General features: G+C 41.3%; 1 protein-coding gene across 4 annotated transcripts in view; it reads left to right on the top strand.

The window, feature by feature from the left end:
* Positions 1-3614: 3614 nt before the first annotated feature.
* Positions 3615-17705, top strand: part of MOCS1 (molybdenum cofactor synthesis 1) — a 32529-nt gene continuing 18438 nt past the window's right edge. For 3 of the 4 annotated variants that reach the window (XM_040554432.1, XM_040554431.1, XM_040554434.1), the window contains exons 1-4: positions 3615-3740; positions 9830-9962; positions 10612-10779; positions 17017-17181. In XM_040554432.1, the coding sequence (XP_040410366.1) occupies positions 3621-3740; positions 9830-9962; positions 10612-10779; positions 17017-17181 (586 nt within the window). In that variant the 5' untranslated portion in view covers positions 3615-3620. Of the gene's footprint in view, positions 3741-7201; positions 7338-9829; positions 9963-10611; positions 10780-17016; positions 17182-17705 lie in introns of those variants that run through there. The other variant, XM_040554433.1, reaches the window with a different exon arrangement.

Genomic DNA, 17705 nt, shown 5'->3' with positions numbered 1-17705 from the left:
CACTGATGCATGTACAAACATTAATCGACATCTTATCTAGGAACTCCACAATGGGTTGCAGTGTTCTCATGAGTATTTATAAAACGCCAATTTTTAACAAACACCTCTGTTTTTGACATATCCTTGTTAATTCTGTGGCAGCAGTATGTCACAGAGAACTGTGGATGTTACTCTGTGTCAGCGACCAGGAATAAACACCAGGAAGGCTGTCATGCCTCTTTCTAAAGAGGAAAGCAAACTACAACTGAAGCTTCTGCTTTGTCAGCAACCTAGGATTTCTCAACTGCAGATAAGAATATTCATGCAGTGGTGTACTTTGAAATGAAAAATGCTATGAAGCTCAGGAACAACTGTGAGATGTCTTAAGCCAGTCCTTCATGTATGCCCTGATGTTTAACAGTGAATCTCTATCCTAGTGGTATTTTCTTTAAATGAGTGCCTATGTTGCTTATTAATAACGGACGCAAAGAGAGGTGACATTCTGCTCTTGCAGCATATAGACAAAATAATCAGAGTTGAATTTTCAAATTCCAGTTATTTCCTGCTCAATTTGCAGGAAGCCAGACATGGTTGCTTGCCCTAGGCTTGCTCTAGACTAGGCATTCTTGTAGCCTTTCCTAACTGTAGCCCCAACACAAGCCCTGGCTCTGTTCCAGCCTCATGTGTGGACAGGATCACATCTTCCACTTTGCCCTGTTTTTTGTTCAGGTTCCATGCCCAAAGTTTCATTAGGTGTTGTGAAACTCTTAATGAATGCCTAGTTTGGACAGCAATGCAATCATGATTCAGTGTGACAGCTCCATCAGCTCACATGCTACGCCTTCTCCTTGATTTTTTTTTTTTTTTAATTACTATTTCATTATTAGCAAATATTTAAAACTTTGTCCTTATTTGAAACATCAGAGTAGTCCAGCACTTTATATTTTTGTTTTGTTCTGGAATACGCTCACAGAGAACACTGGAACATGGACTGGACTCTGCCCTTTCATTGCCAGGGTGGGTGTAATGCTTCTTGGCCAGCAAACTGACTTTTATGAATAGCACAGTGCAGAGTGTCTTAAGAAAAGCTAGTTAATCTCTGAACGTGCAACAGTGCTGAATTAGACCCGGAAGGCGTTAAGCATGAATTCAGCAAAATCTTGAAAGAAATAAACAGCTAAATAAGACATGGGTAATCAAGGTTCCGTGTAAGACAGAAAAGAAAGCAGCAGCGGGAAGGGCAGGCAATTGCATTGTTTGGAATTTGGACTACAGAATTACTCTGTGCCAAACATAAATGAAAGTCTGCAAAATATCTAGAAGACAGACGAAAGCATAGTGGTAAGTTTCTGAGGATCCTAAAACTGCCTTGGGCTTCACTAAGTGACAGTGCTTTCTTCAGTTAGATGTAGATAAGTATTATTTTGCTGTGGGAGAACATCACACACAACTTTGGATACAATGCAAGAGCATGCCACTGCACAGCATCTTGACCTAAATATACAAACCTCAAAGCTTTAATTTTTCGTAGCATACTAGTTCTTCAGACAGCTGCTGAGACAAGCTCAGAAACCAAACCTCCAGCTGCTGTCTCAGATGAGCAAAACCACTGACTTTTCATGACCTATGACATGACTTTATCCCAGTAAAGTTACAAAGGAATCTTCTCTTATGCAGGTGCTCCTTAAATTTATTTTACAGTTCTGTTGAATTCTGGGCGAATGTTTCTGTCAAGCAACAGTAGCTTGTTCTGACAGTGAGAGGTTGCCTTTGGAGTTGTAAAAGCTAGTTTTATGCCGGTTTAATGAGATATGCCTATATTTGTATGGTATAATAAAACTGGAAAAATACAAGGCTTCAAGTATGCAAAGACATTTCATTTCTTAACTCTCCCGGTATGCTCAGCTCCACCGTATTCACTTAGATTACAGATGTAAGTCAAGCTTAATATAGTCTCTAAATAATCTAAAATAACTATAGAACCAGTCCCTTCACTGTGGGTAAAAACGTACAGTGAGAATGATGCCAGGGATCCTGTGGATTTTTTTAATGTTGGTTAAGCAAATTATAATTTTTGTCTCTTCTTGAGGTGTTGTAATGAATTTTGGTCTTTATTCACTTTACACTTTGTTAAACTTTTTTTTGCAATTGAAATGTTCACTTAAGTGAACAATTATGGCATTTAATATAAGGCTAAATTCCTTTCTATATTTCAGCCGTCATCATCACTTGCTGTTTAATTAAATTCAGGAAATCCTTTAATTACAGTTATTTCTGTTCTGCAGGGAAGGGTGACGCTTCATAAAGCTACTGTAAATGTAACCATCAAGCTTGCTTCTACATCTTTTGAAAATTGTAATTAAAACCAGTATTTGGCTTGTTATCTTCTCTATTGTTTTGATTTGTGTATGTGTTATCTTGACATCGTCCCAGTGAGAGTGGTTTCATAACAGATATTTGTTCACATCACATCATTCAAGTCTGTATTTCTTCTCAGATGTCTCAGCTTAAAAAAAAAAAAAAAAAAAAAAAAAGTTAAATTGAGTTGAACCTTAATGTCTTCCTGTTAGCTTCCATTCAGCCTAGTTACTGAATAAAGTCTAAAATCTGAATACTAAAGGCTGAATTAGAAGGCAGCATTATGATGCAAAGCAAGGATTTAAGTATAACCTGAGTAAAGATTTGAATCTGTACCAATACGTATAGTTACATCTTGAAATAATGGCTGACACAAGCAATTACAGGGCCCGGTTACTCACGAATCAAGTACAGTACAGGTGAAGTGCTAAAGGATTAAGACTGCAGTTACTGAATGCAGGATTTCTCATCCATATCTCAGCAAAGAATTGTTAATGCTTTTGTAACCATTAGTTGCAAGAGCAAATACCCTCAAGACAGTAATTTGGTAATGAAAAACCAAATAATTTAAACTGGAAGAGTAAACATAAAAGCAGCATGGTGTATAAAGGCATGAGTTGTACTTTAAGCAGCTGTAGCAATTCAAGAGCTGTAAAGTTTCAATGTCAAGAGCAATAAAAGTCATATATGGAAACGTGTCTTCTGCAAGTGTAAGTGACACAATTAGGGGAAACGGGGGGAACCGAGTCCTCCTTTCAGGTATGAAACAAGTTCAGAACAACTGCCTCAGGTGCGGCCTGGTACGGTGAGGCCGACCTACTGTCCCACCCAAGACGGGGACGGCAGGCCTTGAGACGCTTCTTCATGAGGCCCCCGGCCTGTGAAACGCTGGGTGTGTGGGGCAAAGCGTACCAGGCTGGAAAACCAAGATATTCTGTTTTATGCCCCATGAAACTAGGACAGAAGTTCCATCTTTTGACAACGCCTCACACAATTTCCTCAAGACTCAGACAGGACTGAGGTGGAAGGCTGTGTTTTCACTGGGAGCGTTCTCCAACTGTTGATAACTGGATTTCTGTGTTTCACTGATAACTGGATTTTCCTGTTTCTCTGTCACTGTCACGACTCACGTAGTTAGTGCTGGCCGACCGCCATACCCCCTGAGGGCAGCGAACTACAACCCCCGGCGTGCAGCGCGGCACCGGCGGCCGCTCCCCGCCGCCCACGTGATGGCGGGAGGCCGGTGCCGTGCCGGTGCCCCCCCGAGCGGCGGCGGCGGCCGCATGGCGGCGGCGTGGGGGCGGCGCGGGGGCTCCGCGCTCCTGCGGGGGGCGCTCGGGGCGGCCCCGGGCCGCGCCTGCAGCACCGGGGCGCCTGTTAGGGCTCCCACCGGCACGGCTCAGGTGAGGGGGGGGAGCCGAGGGCTGCGGGGCAGGTAGGGGAAGGTTCTCCCGGTGCGGTGCTCCGCGGGGTGGCTGGGGGGGGCTGCCCGAAAGGGTGCGGGGTGCCGGTGTGTTATGGGCGGGGGGCGGCGGGCGGCGGGAGCCTCGTGTGGTCCCGGAGCGGGCTGCGAGACCGGTGCTGAGTCATTTGGGGTGGTAGCAATTAATTGAGCGTGCCACCTGGGGGGACAGTCAGCGAAACTTGGCCACCCGTGACTGTGCCCTCGCTCCGTGTGAGGGTGACATTTCAGCCTCTTGCACCGCACCGCGGCTGGGAGCTGTCCTGACCGAAGGAGAGGTTGCACGGTGGCATTTGCTTTGCCTGAATCCGAATTAAGTGCTTCGGCAGCGCTCGGCGTTGGGGTCCGAACAGTCACACGAGCCGTGCCACGAAGGCAGCAGAGGTGGTCGGTTCTGCGCCCCCAGCCCCGCTTCAGGTCCCTCGGATCAATTTGGTCTCCTGGTGCTCAAATGCAAGAGGCGAAGCTCTGCAGAAAGGCACAGCTGTTTAACAGAAACGGAGTATGACATCCATACTGATCCCAGATGGCACTTATTGATTTTATTTTATTTTTCCTGGTGACTCCATGGCTGGCTTTAACAAGCACAAAATAAGCCAAAGCTACTAGCGACAGTCTTTGTGTCACCAGAATTGAATGCATTCACTACTGTTCATTTATCTACTGAAAAAGTCAAACGGGTTTGTACAATGCTTTGTTGAACTCTTACTTGGCTCAGTAATCTAGAGAGCATCTTGAGTTTCTTTTTTTTTATTTTTCTTAAACTGTATATATTTTAATAAGTTCCGATCAGAATTACTTTTAATTACTTTCAGTAAATCAAGTAGCTCTTACATATAGCCAGGAGTTCTTCTGGAAGAGCTTGATTACAATGCCCGGCTCTGAAACCCCTGTTTCCTTTGGGGCAGAAAGCCACAGTGGTTGGAAGCATGGAAGTGGTTGAGAGATTTGTGCATGCGGCACAGTAACAGTGACAAGCGTGCTGGAGCACTTGCTGATACCCTGCAGGGCATGAGAAGCAAGCCAATGCAAAAGCAAAGACTGTGCAAGCTTCCTAACTATACCATGAGACGTATCTACGAAGTTGTTTGTAAATTGTTTAGAAATAAAAGGCAGAACTTGATGAGGTGATTATTGGACTGGTTAGTCCACATGTTTGAGCCTATTAGTATTTATGATACAACTGTCAGTCTTAGAGGTGTGACTGTCATGTCGTACAGGGTGTAATCCCTTTTTTAAGACTAGATAACGCCAAGTAGCAACATGCACACTCTGAGAGCTGCTTTTCCATGCTTGTTTGGCTGTGTACAAGGGTTTTTTGAGTAATTCACAATTAACAATGGAAAGTCTGATGCCAGCCTGTCATCTTGTACATATGATGATACATGCCCAAATTATATTATTCAATTAAAAAAAGAAAGAGGATTATGTATTTCTACTACAGAACAGTGTATTTTCCACTACAATAACCAAATGGCATTTGTACTTCTTTATTTATTTATTTATTGTAAACTAGAAGTTTACAGGAAAAAAAAAAAAAAAGAGGAAGAGAGGTTTCTTAAGGTAGTGGGGCTTCAGTGCAGTAACATAACATTAAGGAAATTAGCACCTCTTTTTTTTACCCCTTTGTAGATGTATAATTTCCCGTAATTGTCTTTGGCATCCTGCTATAAAGCTTCCTTTCCGCTTCTGCTCATGTAGATCATGTAATTCAAACATGGTTACCTGTAATTTTCTGTGATGTCAATGAAATCTTCACCGCTGGGATAAAGGGAAGAGCGCAGCTTGCTTAGAGAAGACCTGATATGGCCTTTCTTCTTGGCCAGTTGTGCCTGAAACTCTCTGTGTCCTGGAGCTCCATTTTGTGGGTAGCTGGTCAAAGTCTGCGAGCAGCACTTTCTGTGCCAGAAGCCAGAACTGAAGCATGTTGTTTAGGGCCAACTGTTGTGCAGCAGCTGCAGAGCCCTCAGAAAAAACATTTGTCTTGGACTTCTCAGCTCAAACCTCATTCTGGCACTTGACCTACTTAGACCCATTTCAGCCTCTGTGGTTGTATAATTTCCAGGTTGAACAAGGACACTGCCACTGCTTCCCTACCCAAGACGTTAAAGGTGAGGCATGAAACAGAAGAGCTTTTGCTGAGTTGTCTCTGTGATGCTGTCCCAGAGCATGAGGCATTATACTGAAGGGACAGCGCTGGTGCATAGACCAGTGGGACTGCAGGCCGAAAGGGCCAGCAGGGTTTTGGCAGCAGGAGCCACGTCAATGCTGATGTAAGTGCATAGGTTCTGGTGCTCCCTGAGGCCTGTCCAAAAGAAACGTTTGCAAGCATTACTGTTTCATAGCGCACAAATATCACCGGGATAAGGTGAAGGTAGAAGACTAGAGAAAGTTTAGTACTTGATCTTCAGCTTGATAAATAGGTGAAGTTCTACTGTCTTCCCCTTGGGTTTCACTGAGCCTTTCCAGTATCTGTCAGTTTGTGGTGATCCTGATGGTTAGTAATAATTCTGGTGGCAGCTTCCAATTTTGCTACATTGTTAGAAGAGTTTTAGAAATTGCAGGTGAATTGGCAGGTCTGAAGGGTTGACAGCTTGTCAAAATATAGCTGCTAGGTGCAGTCATCTAAGCTCTCATTCTTTCGGTACTAGTTTAGAACATAGGATTGACAGCCCAGAGAGTGAAATTGCCTTTTCCTAGATCTGTTGAAGCACACTGTGACAGGCCATGCTCCTTCTATGTGCAGAAGTGTCTCCTGTCAACTGTGGAAAAGGGAATTAGGGGCTGGGGGATTATAACTATCCCTTTTAAGTGAAAAAGTTATGTGGTTGGACATTGATATGTTAGAATAGCTGCAGCTACCTTCTTTCCCAACTTTAGGGAACTGAATAACCCATTCCCTGTAGCCTGGGAACTGTAGCTGGCAACTTTTGCTTTTTCTGTGCCCTGATGGCTCACTCAGAGGCTGCATGTGACTCTAGGTCCAACCTCACCGTATTTTACCCCTTCACAAAATCCTGCTTACCCAACTGCCTGAGAGTGAGCTTCATCCTTGCCCCGAGTTACTGGGAAAGCAGCTGAGTTTTCACCCCTGACATTTGGTCCTCCCTAAGAAATTGATTTAAAACAAAAAAAATGTCAGTTCTGGGTACAGTGGCAGATTTGGTCATACAGGATCTGTTCTGGCTGGAGCTCAACCTGGACACTCCTGAACTCATCATGGGTGTCTCCTAATTCCTCCTTACTGACATCAAACTGGACAAAAACTGTACTAACAGCTAAAAATTCCATCCTCAGTTACTCTGTCCTCCCAGATGAACCCATCTCTGTATATGATGGGAAGCTTATGAAAAGAAGTTCTAGTAGCTCTGTAAAACTTTTGTTTTTAACCATTCCCGTTTTGTAAGTATCTTGCAGCTAGAGATGAAAGTTGTTATCTCCAACGGGAACTGTAAGGAATATTAACACCGGCTGCCTCGTGAGTGCCTGTTCTCTAAATACTGCTTCTTGAAAGTAAACTTCAGAGTAATTACTGAAGGTCAGTGTTATTCCGCATGTAAGTCCTTTCAGTTTAGTTTTCTTGTCTGTAGCAACCACCCAGCCGCCCACGTGGATGGCAGACCCAGGAACGGAAGGAACCATTGCTTCCTGCATCCCACGCCATTGAAAGTTTCTTCATGAAAATAGGAAATTACTTCAAGCACGTTATCGTCTTGGGGAAAAAAAAGTATACTGTTTTGGCATCCATTCTATAAATTCGCTAGTTTCCCTGTCTTGCAAAGGACAGCGTGTCACTTCTTTTCTTGCCTGTAGTTCTCACTCTAAAACAGAGGGGTGGGAGGTTGACGCTGTTCTGCCTTCAAGTGCTGTGGGTAAGGAGGCCTGGTCCTGCAGAAGGTGCAAAAATGAGTGACTAAGAAAGAAATAGGGGAGGAGTGTTCCTACAAGAAGGACTAAAATCTTAATAAGTATGAGAGTGCTTTCCTCTTGAATATGGTCACCTTTCTAAAATGATAGGAAGCAGAACATCAGAAATCCAACCTGGCCAGAAAGCAGTGTGGTTTTCAAAGAAAATGCTGCAATGTGGATTTCAGTGAAAATACTTTTGTTATGATTTTTGAGATTGGCAGTATTTAAGATGTCTTCAGGTTTAATCTGTTCAGGGTTGAGTTTTCTAACTGGGGAACAACTATGGTTGAAGTCTAAATATTTAGCTGGGCTTTTCTACTGCTTGTATTCTCAGAAATTTTCAGAGTAAGTACAGAAGAACCAGCATTTCTAACAAAGTAAGTTCCCAGTTTTTGATTTCTTGGTTGGAAGTAGAGCAGTAGAGAACTTGCAAACAATCCCAGGTGCCCAGGCTGCAGCAATTCCCCAGTGAGATTAAAAACCATGAATTGTTCTGCCTGTGCATACATGAAAAGATTCCTGTGCAGTAGTTCACCTACCACCTCGTGCATATGTCTTAGGGTATGAACATATGAGCAGTGTGCATGCTTGAGGGTTGATTGATTTTTACAGCTGTTGTCGCTGACATCTCTGGTACTGCAGAGGAGGGAAGGCCGGGCCTCTGGAGTACTGGGTTTTTACCACTTGGAGGTCTCCAGTTGTGGCTGTTGCGAAACAGAAACTGAAGGAGATTTTTCTTCTGGCAGAAGAGCAATTACTTGGAAACTAGAACCGCTGTTTTATCAGGGTTGAGCAGATGCTTTCTGGGCTCTGAGATCAGCCACTTTGTGACTCCTATATCTTCTCTAGCCCTTCCATGGCCAAAGTTACTCTTAGAGATCTTATCTAACCACAAACCCATTTGGATCGAGAAGTGTAGTAAGTTGTTTAAAGGCTGGTGGGACGATTGTACTGCCAAGGAAGACTGCTTCTGCTTGTAAGGTCAGCAGCAGCCGTGGTGTTGGCTCAGCTGGAGTCAACATTGCTTCAGCTGCTGGTGGCTGAACTTGGGCCTTCCCCCCAGATGACCTTTGCTGGCTGACCTATGTGCTCACCACGGGTGTCCTCTGCCCTCCGCCCACCCCAACTCTTAGAAATGCTTTCATAATAAAATATTTTGAGGGAAGTTACCTGGGTGATTTAACGTTATAGCTGACCGTTGGGGCTATTTCTGAACACTCTGCGGGATGAACTCCCGTGGTTGCTACTGATGATGACCAAAGCCAGGGAGGTGAAGGCCACGGCTGTGTTTGTTTCTGCCCAGTCCCTTGGCATCGTCCCGTATTGCCAATTTTAGTGTGGTTGGAGATTTCACAGGTCTGTTTTGTTCCAGATGGAAATTGTGAGTTTTGCTCAGTTAAGCAGTGTCAATACTAGTTGATGCGTCATTTTGTCCAGCTCCTCGTTCTGCATCTTAGATTTTTGTCAAAGCTTTATTTAACCCTTTACCTACTATGGCTTATCAAGACTAGCAAGCATGATTTTGACTGGAGGTGCAGTTCTGTGGCTGAATTTTAACCTTGACTTTTATTTTTTTCTTTTTAAACACTGCTGTATCCAGAAATGGTTTGGTAGGTGCTTTGTCACTGGAGATGAAGTTCACTGTACTTTCAGGAATCTTTTGTCTTTCCACTGATTTTCTTAGCTGGTTATTCAGTGTTTTTGTGTGTTTTTGTTTGGTTGTTTTTTTGTTTGTTTGTTTTTGTGTGTGATTGACAAGGTCACAGTGAAGGTGGTTCCTGGATCATTGGTTCTAGCAAGTGAAGAGACAAGTGTTTGAAAAAGCTGCCTTCTGTTCTGCATAAAAAGCCTGAAGCACCTGCGGCAAAGTGGCTATATCTTAAAATGCACAGGGAAAATTTGTAGTACTATTCTCTGGAATTAAGTAGGGTGTGAAAATTAATCACTAAATGTCTGGGTAATTAAGAGAAACCGTTTGGTTTTTTTCTTGTGCTGCTGTCCTGATTGGGGGGGAGGGGTGATGGGATAATTATCATTTGAGTTCAAAATTAGTATTTATACATCAAGTTTGTAATGAGGATAGCTATTCAAATATTTAGCTCTTTCTTATTTTCCTTCCAGGAACTGGAAAGCTCAGGAAGAGGACGTTTTCTACTGGAACATGCTGCTCCCTTCTCTGCTTTTTTGACAGACAGCTTTGGGCGTCAGCACAACTACTTGCGAATTTCTTTGACAGAGAAATGCAACCTCAGGTGTAAGTGTCTGTTTTTTTGCATAAAGCTCTTAGGCACCAGTAGATAGAAACATTGTGTAATTGCCAAGAATTGAGTTAGAATACTTATTGCTGTATTAGCCCTGTGTTATGTTCCTCATCTTGGCCAAACAATGGTACAAGATAATTAGAAACCGATTCGTGTTGAACTGCTGATAGGACGGGGAAGCAGGAACAAGCCTCAGGATCTGCCAAAGGCAGGTCTTTCATCAGACTTGGCATGGTTTGGATGATAGTGTTCATGGCTGTTTGTATACCATATCTAAAGATAAGCATGAGAGCTCGTACCTAGACAGTCCCACAATTACATCGACAAAGTCTGCAGCAATGTTCCCATTTTTGCCAGGTCAGATTGGTGTCTGTTTGAATGCAGGTATGATAGAAATAAGGTCAGCTTTTCCTTTGAAGTGGGTCTATTTTAATTTAAAGAACCATCAGATGAGTCTCGAGTTTTCTTTTGAAACAAGGAAATTGCTTGTAAGATTTGGTGTGTGGTCTTATCTGTATTTAGGAAAGGCAGAGTCAGATGACATCCGTTAAAAGCAGTTGCACTTTGTGTGTTTTGCATATCAGTGTTAGATCGACTGCTGCTGAATATTTTTGCCGTATATTTCTGTATTCTTTCTTTCAGGTCAGTATTGTATGCCAGAGGAAGGTGTCCAGCTAACTCCGAAATCAGAGCTACTTACTGCTCAGGAGATAATCACCCTAGCGAGACTGTTTGTGAAAGAAGGTGTAGAGAAGATCCGACTGACGGGAGGAGAGCCACTTATCCGACCTGATGTGGTTGATATTGTAGGTGAGTTCCTAATAAATAAGCCGTATTTCAAAGTGGCTTGCTATATATTTGTCTGCTTATACACCTATAAATATCTACTAATATAGTCCCACACCCTGAAGAGTATATGTGAAGTGGTGATGCTTTTTCCCAACACTGTGAAATGTAAGGTAGTTCCCATTGGAAAACGTCCAATTCTGCTCTTTTGCTTGGACAGAACTTGTCACTTGTCACTTCATAATGTAACAGCTGAACTTATGCATTGCCTTCATATTCAACATCTATTAGAACACCTTGCAGTTACGCAGCATAGGGGTGCAAAATCAAGAACTGATTCGACCAGGTTCTGATGGGGTAAGAAGAGGTGATACTTTTTTACAAACTAGAGGACAAAACAGGTTCTCTTTTGTTTTGTTTGTTTGTTTTTTGATGTCACTTGCTCATCTGTGTTTAGTCAGGAATGGCAGGAATGTCTGTGCTTTTATAGTTATTGATTAAGAATGTATGCTTCAATGGAAGCTAAATTACTAGATAAACCTTCGAAGTCTATCTCCTTTTGATTTACGTTGTGTTGATTGACTGCGTCAGATTTTATCTCAAGCCAGTTGCTTTTTAACTTGTCCAAAGTATCATATATTATGGACATTGCAACAGCTTGGTGTAGTAGTAATGTGTTAGATTACAGCTATGGTGGTAGGTGTGCTTTGCCGTATTGTAGGTAGTGGAACTTCTGTTTCTGCAAGTATACTCCTGTAAGTGCTGAAGAGAAGGAGGGGTTAATATGGAATGTGAAGGTCTTGAGAAGTGTAGAGTTCCTACTGATAGACTGGACTTTGCTGCATGCAATAGTTGGTCTCTGTTTCTGCCCTGTTTTGTTCAGAGCAGTGTAGTATGCAGAGCTGGAAAAAGCGTGGCTGGAGTGAGCTGGCTTGAGCTCTGCTTGAATCTCGGTTGTGAGGAGTCCCAAACCTGTACTAACTTCACCTTTTTGGAACTCTGTGGAATAGCATCCTCTTGGGTATTTAGCCCATACGTGATAAATTATTTGTATTTAGGATTGAGAGTTCTGTGTGCCTTTTAAGAAGTATGGTGCTTGTGTTTCTCGCAATAAAAGGTGTAATTATTTTTAGCCATCTTTTTCCAGCCAAAAGGGGAGCAGACTTATAAAATTTAATAAAGCTTTTTTTAGCTGGATGTATAGTGTTGGCATGAAAATGAATTGAAATCAATATCATTGTCTATTTAGTGCAGTTTTCTTTACTAGTGCTTGTACCTTTTTGATTTATCAGCAGTAGCTGATGGCTTTTTATACTGAACACTACCACTCCAATGTTGAAGGTGTACATTGAGTAGCCAGTTGGATGCAGTATAGTTCTGTCATTGCTACAATTCTGAACCATTGATATTGGAACGATCAAAAGCTTGTTTTATTTATTTTACTGCAGTGATAGCATTTTCAAAGACTTATTTTTGTGGCTAAAGGAGGGAGACAGATCTTTTTGAACCACTGGACTTTAATTATTCTGCCTGTGTTCTTGTTCACAGTTGAACTTTGACAGAATCATAGTGGTCATTTTATTAACAGATGAGAGGAAATTAGTCATCTTGAGGTAAAGGTAATGGATATTAAGATGATTGTACTGTTGCATTAGTTCATTCTGTAATGAATTTGTATTAGCCTGGCTGTTTTTTTCTCAGCCATGTTAAAAACTTAGAAAATAAAGTCTATATACGCTTATTCTCTTCTACAACTGTGTTCTGTGGTGCACATGTTTGTGATCAAGAGAAAGTTGTCAAAACTAAATAGATCACATGTAACAGCTAGGGGAAAATTCACTGAGGCAAAACAATTCCAAAAATGTTTCCTGCAAGATTTGAAAAATGCAGTTTTATTGAAGCCATATTATCACAAGATCATTACAAAACTGTACCAGAAGTGGGCATCTCAAACTCTGAAGATCTCTGCTTTGTAATAGTATCTCAAGAAATAAATGCCTTATTTTATAACCCGAGGTTGTTGCAGTGTACTGCAAGCAATAAAAGAAAATGTTTGATCCATTCTGTGCCCAAGTGTCAAGAGCTATGCTTCTTTAGGAGGACTTTTCTTGATAGTACATTCATTAAATGAGCTACTGCTGCAGGCCAAAAGCTGTCTCTATACTTCGTGCTTTCTGGTTCTTGGGTAAGAATTGAAGAAGCAAAAATTGTGCTGATTCAGGACTAGCAGAATTATAGGATTTGTGATTCCTTTAACGGGTTGGTAGGAAAAACTTGGCTGACATAGAAGGAAGCTGAGGCACAATCAGAAGTTCTGCTTTTTTTTTATCTAGTGATTCTATGAGTGTCTTTGAATTCAGTATTTAGTCTGAAATATGAGCTGTAGCGGATTACACAGTTCTACTGTACTCTAAAAAGCCTACTTCTAGTTATATAGGAAGAAACTACTGGGCTTAAGATTCAAACTCTATTGTCAAGAATTTGAACTCTTCAGGTTTTCTGAAACGGTCTGAGATTTAAAATATTACTAGAGCCTGGGGTGGTGCTATTAATTTTCATGTTGCTGTGCTGTAATGCCCATATTTCCAACCACCTTGTTTAATGTCAACTTGCCCTTGCAGGACTATTTTTTGTTTATTTGTTTTATAACTCTTTGAAATATGTCTCCATTGTTAAGGTGTCATTACCCTGGTCAGGTCTTTCTGACTTCAGCAAGCTTGCTGATAAGATCAGTGTATAGAATTTTGGCACATGCAAGTCTGTTTGTGGCTTTTCATGGCTCTGACCTACATTTCTTTTTTGTTGGAGTGCCAAGAAGTGCAAAATATTCTACGCTGTTAATTGTATGTTGGAGTAAATGAATTGCTCCTCCTAGAGGCTCATTGAAGACTCCTAGCATTTGCCATAAGTGATGGCCCTCTAACTCCAGTCTCAATGCTCTTGTATGAAAGTAGTTTACATAGTAAATAGTGTCAAATGATAATATTTTTGAAAATCTGAAGGCCCACAATATTGGAAAAAATGGTTAGTAAATGCTTACTGTGGTCTTCATGTATTAGTATCATACAGGAAAATGTTCAAACTAGTGGAACGTCAGCTTTAGAATCCCAGAATGGTTAAAAACCAAAACCTAGCCATGGTAAGATTGTAGTAGCAAAATCACTGACCATTTCACTCTAAATTTTCATTGAAATGAGTATTCACATGTCAATTGATTTACTTTTAACTCTGTATTACAATATTACATGTATATGAACATGAAAAAAGATATTTAAAACAGCCTTTCTAAGACTCATGGGTTTATTGCCCAAAAGCATACATTAGACTGTAAAAACTGGAGGTTTCAAAATTGCGTTATTGACTTGTTTCTAATGTTTCCTAGAGTATGGATATTCAAGTCCCAGCCACATCTGTCATTGCAGATGGTTTATGGAAGCTAGCTACAATGCCTCAGGTGGTGAATTGCATTGAGATTTAAGCTAGGTCTGTTCTCAGCAAGCATCTCTCTTAACCATAAATGACGTGTGGAACACCAATAAAGCTCATGAATATTAATGCTAGGTTATTACTACCATATTTTCCTAATTCTCAGACTCGAGCTTTTTGTTGCTATTGTTTCAATGAACAAAAGTGATTTGAAGGTACTGTAGGAGACGAGGCCGTTGAGAGGCCATCTACAATTCCTTTAGATTATTGCAAGTCACCTTTTACTGCGTGCACATACATGAGCTCTGATTCAGCAGCTAACGCTATCACTTCCTAGTGACTGCCAAAACTACGTACATTTGTTTGAGACTTTTCTGAAGCGGCTGATAATGGAATGTGGAATCTATCTCCCTTGGGGTACTCTAAACTTAAATTAGCTCTGGGCTTAACCTGTGGGAGCTGTTTATTATCATCTGAGAAGTGCAGCTCTCCACTGACAAAATCATTTTCCAGGGCGGGCTTTTTATAGTAGCATACATATTTCCAGAGTGATGCTGTGCAGGGTAGATTTGTTAATGCACATATTAGGAGATAAAAATACCTTTTCTGGGCTCAGTCAGGAGAAATATAATTGAATAAACTGCTGGAGGAGAATATATAAGAAACTCATGTGTTTAAGGAGATGCTTCTGATTTTAACTGAAAATGTAAATGTAAAAGGCTTTACTTGATGGCTTGAGCTGCACAAATAAGTTTTTATCTTCATGCTATTGAATTATAGCATCTGTTCTGTTTCCTGTTCTACTTGATAGTTTTATCGATTGCATTTGCTTAATACTGATTGTTGCTAAAGCACTCAGCAACCAGACTTAAACAGGTAAAAGGTGAGTTACAACATTATGAAATCTCTTTAATCCGTTTTGAAATTAGAGGTCAACAACAACAAGAAAAAAAGCAACTGCAGATGTGCCACTTGCCTAAACAGTGTAATGACTGGTTCATTTTAACCTGTTGGTCATAGTGCTAGGTCTCCATCTCCAGTTTCTCGTAGTTGGGTTCTATCCAAATTATTACAGATGGTTCTGCATATTAGTGTATTTCCAGTGCCTCATCCTATATCTCATCCTGGCTTGGGAGGAAGAAAATGCATTGATGAGAGCTGCTGCCTGCACTAAGTGACCTAAAGAGCTCATGCCTTTTTTAAAAAAAATTTCCATTTTAAGGCTGCAGCATGGGTTTGGTTTTATTCTATGCCTTTATGCGTTTTACATTTCTTGCAGTGAAGCCTGTATGGCAGCTAGTTTTTTCTTCTCTCTTAGGAGTTTAAGCATTTTGCGTGTTCTGAGGCTGTAAATGAAAGTAGTGGTGTTTGTGTCCTTTCCCCTGACTGTAGAGTGTATCCCATCCTGTCAAAAAGACAAACCTACTAATGTTAGCTAGTGCTAAATGATTTTTTTGCAAACTTAGGCCAATAGCACTTATCCTCCAGGAGAAGGTTGTTATTGGTCAATGGGGAGGATTTTGCAAGGTGAGTAGAAACATGCCAGGAAAAATCAGTTGTCAGTAAAGACTGCTCTTCTGTTACGACATTAGGCTCTAAATATCTTTACAGGGCTCTTAATCATGATGCAAAACGCTGCTGCTGTAAGCTTCAGCATCCTTGGTGTCATTCTGCTTGTCCCGTTCCAGACTTCTGGGCGAAGCTTAGGCTGAATGCTTTTGAGAGCAGCTGGGAAATGAAATAAAGCAGAAGTAAAACCCTTATCAGCATGAACAAATAGAGGTAAAATAGGCAGTGAAGAAGGGACTGTGAAATATTTGTGTTGTAACTAAAGCTGCCCCAAGAATAAGGGTTCTTAAAATATTTTTCATGTAATTAGAGTTGGCTCTATGAGAGAAGGGAGGAGGAGGGAAAATAAGAAAAGAAAATGACTGCTTTGGTTATGCTTCCGCGAGTGGTTTAGGAGGTTTAGGATTTTTTTTTTCCTATTAGTTCTTGTACTGATAACTGGGGGTTTGAAAGACTGCCTTCTGGAAATCTGATATGCTGAGGATTTCCTCATCTAGTTTATGAGGAGGCAGCTATTTTTTAATCTCATGCTGTTAACTGTTTCTTTTGTGGTTTTCTTTTGTTTTGAGTGTCTTGCATTAGCCCTCTTCAATTGGCTGGGGTGCCTCTGTGGGTAATGGAAAGATTTCAGTTGTCAAGTGCAAATGCTTTTGTCCACTGGATGTTGCTGCATCAGATTGTCTGTAACAGTCTGATATGCTGACCTTTTTTTGTCTGGTTGGGAGTATACATGCTATTTCTTTCAGCAGTTTAAAGTCACTAATGCTGGCAGCTACCTCTAGGTTAGGACTGTTTTTTCTGAAGCATAACAGGATAAATGTTGCTACATAAATGCAGCTAGTTGCAGGTGCCAGGTGTGAAAGGGATGGCTTATTACTATTATTATTATTGTTACAGAGCACAGAATTCAGTTTTCAGGGCTAGATTGAGGAAAAGGTGGTAAAGGAGATCAGAGGCCTTCTAACACTGAAGTAGCTGTTTCAGAAAGAACAAAATTAGTGTGTGTTTTCAGTGTTCTTTATAACCAGTTTTGCTTACAACAAACTGCTGTCGTTTATACCTTCTGAAATGGATTTGTGTTAAAATGGGTCTCTTAAACCAGCACAGCTGGACAAAGGCTGAAATGCTGGTGTCCTTGGTTTCCACACACCCTCAGTGAATTCCTTTGTTTCATAAATCTTTTGGATTTTTCCGTGTATCTTACAGTTGAATTAATACATTTTCTAAAGTGTTCCTTTTATTTTTCTTTGTGTCTTGTTTTCCTAGGTCAACTGAACAAGCTAGAAGGGCTGAAAACCATTGCCATCACAACCAATGGGATCAACTTAGCCAGGTTGCTGCCCCGACTGAAGGAGGCAGGCGTGAATGCCGTTAACATTAGCCTGGATACTTTGGTCCCAGCTAAATATGAGTTCATTGTCCGGAGGAAAGGTATAGGCTTGTCACCTAAGGCAATGTTGTTAACACTTGTAGTAATGTTGTGAGTTGCTTTGTATGTCTTTCACACTCAGTTGTTTTGGGAGAGAAATGAGTTACTATCGTTTTGAGGCTAGGGAAAACAACCTCCATGAGCAATTTTGATGGTGACTTTCTTTCTACAGCCCTTAGAGAGGCAGAGCCTCTTCCGTCAGAGCTGGTAGAGGCAGAGAGGCTCAGCTCAGCAACAGGCAGCGGGGCTGTGCCTACAGCTGCCAGTAACTGCCTGAGTAACAGTTAGTAATGGAAATTAAGAGGACTCTGCAAATCTTGTGCTGGTCTCATGCTGCTGTTCTTTAACGCTGTTCAAAGAGCAGGATTTCCCGCTATAGCAGCCAAGGACTAATATGCCACAAAAATTAATTTTTTTGTCACAAATAGCAGCAGTTTCTGAAAGTTATGTTTGGGACGTGCCAGCTGTGGTTTCATTTGTGATTAGTGGTGTTCCCTACAGCACTACATTTTAATAGGACTAAAAG

The sequence above is a fragment of the Cygnus olor genome, chromosome 3, assembly GCF_009769625.2.
Source record: "Cygnus olor isolate bCygOlo1 chromosome 3, bCygOlo1.pri.v2, whole genome shotgun sequence".
Lineage (NCBI taxonomy): Eukaryota > Metazoa > Chordata > Aves > Anseriformes > Anatidae > Cygnus > Cygnus olor.
This window is presented reverse-complemented; position numbering and strand designations above follow the sequence as displayed.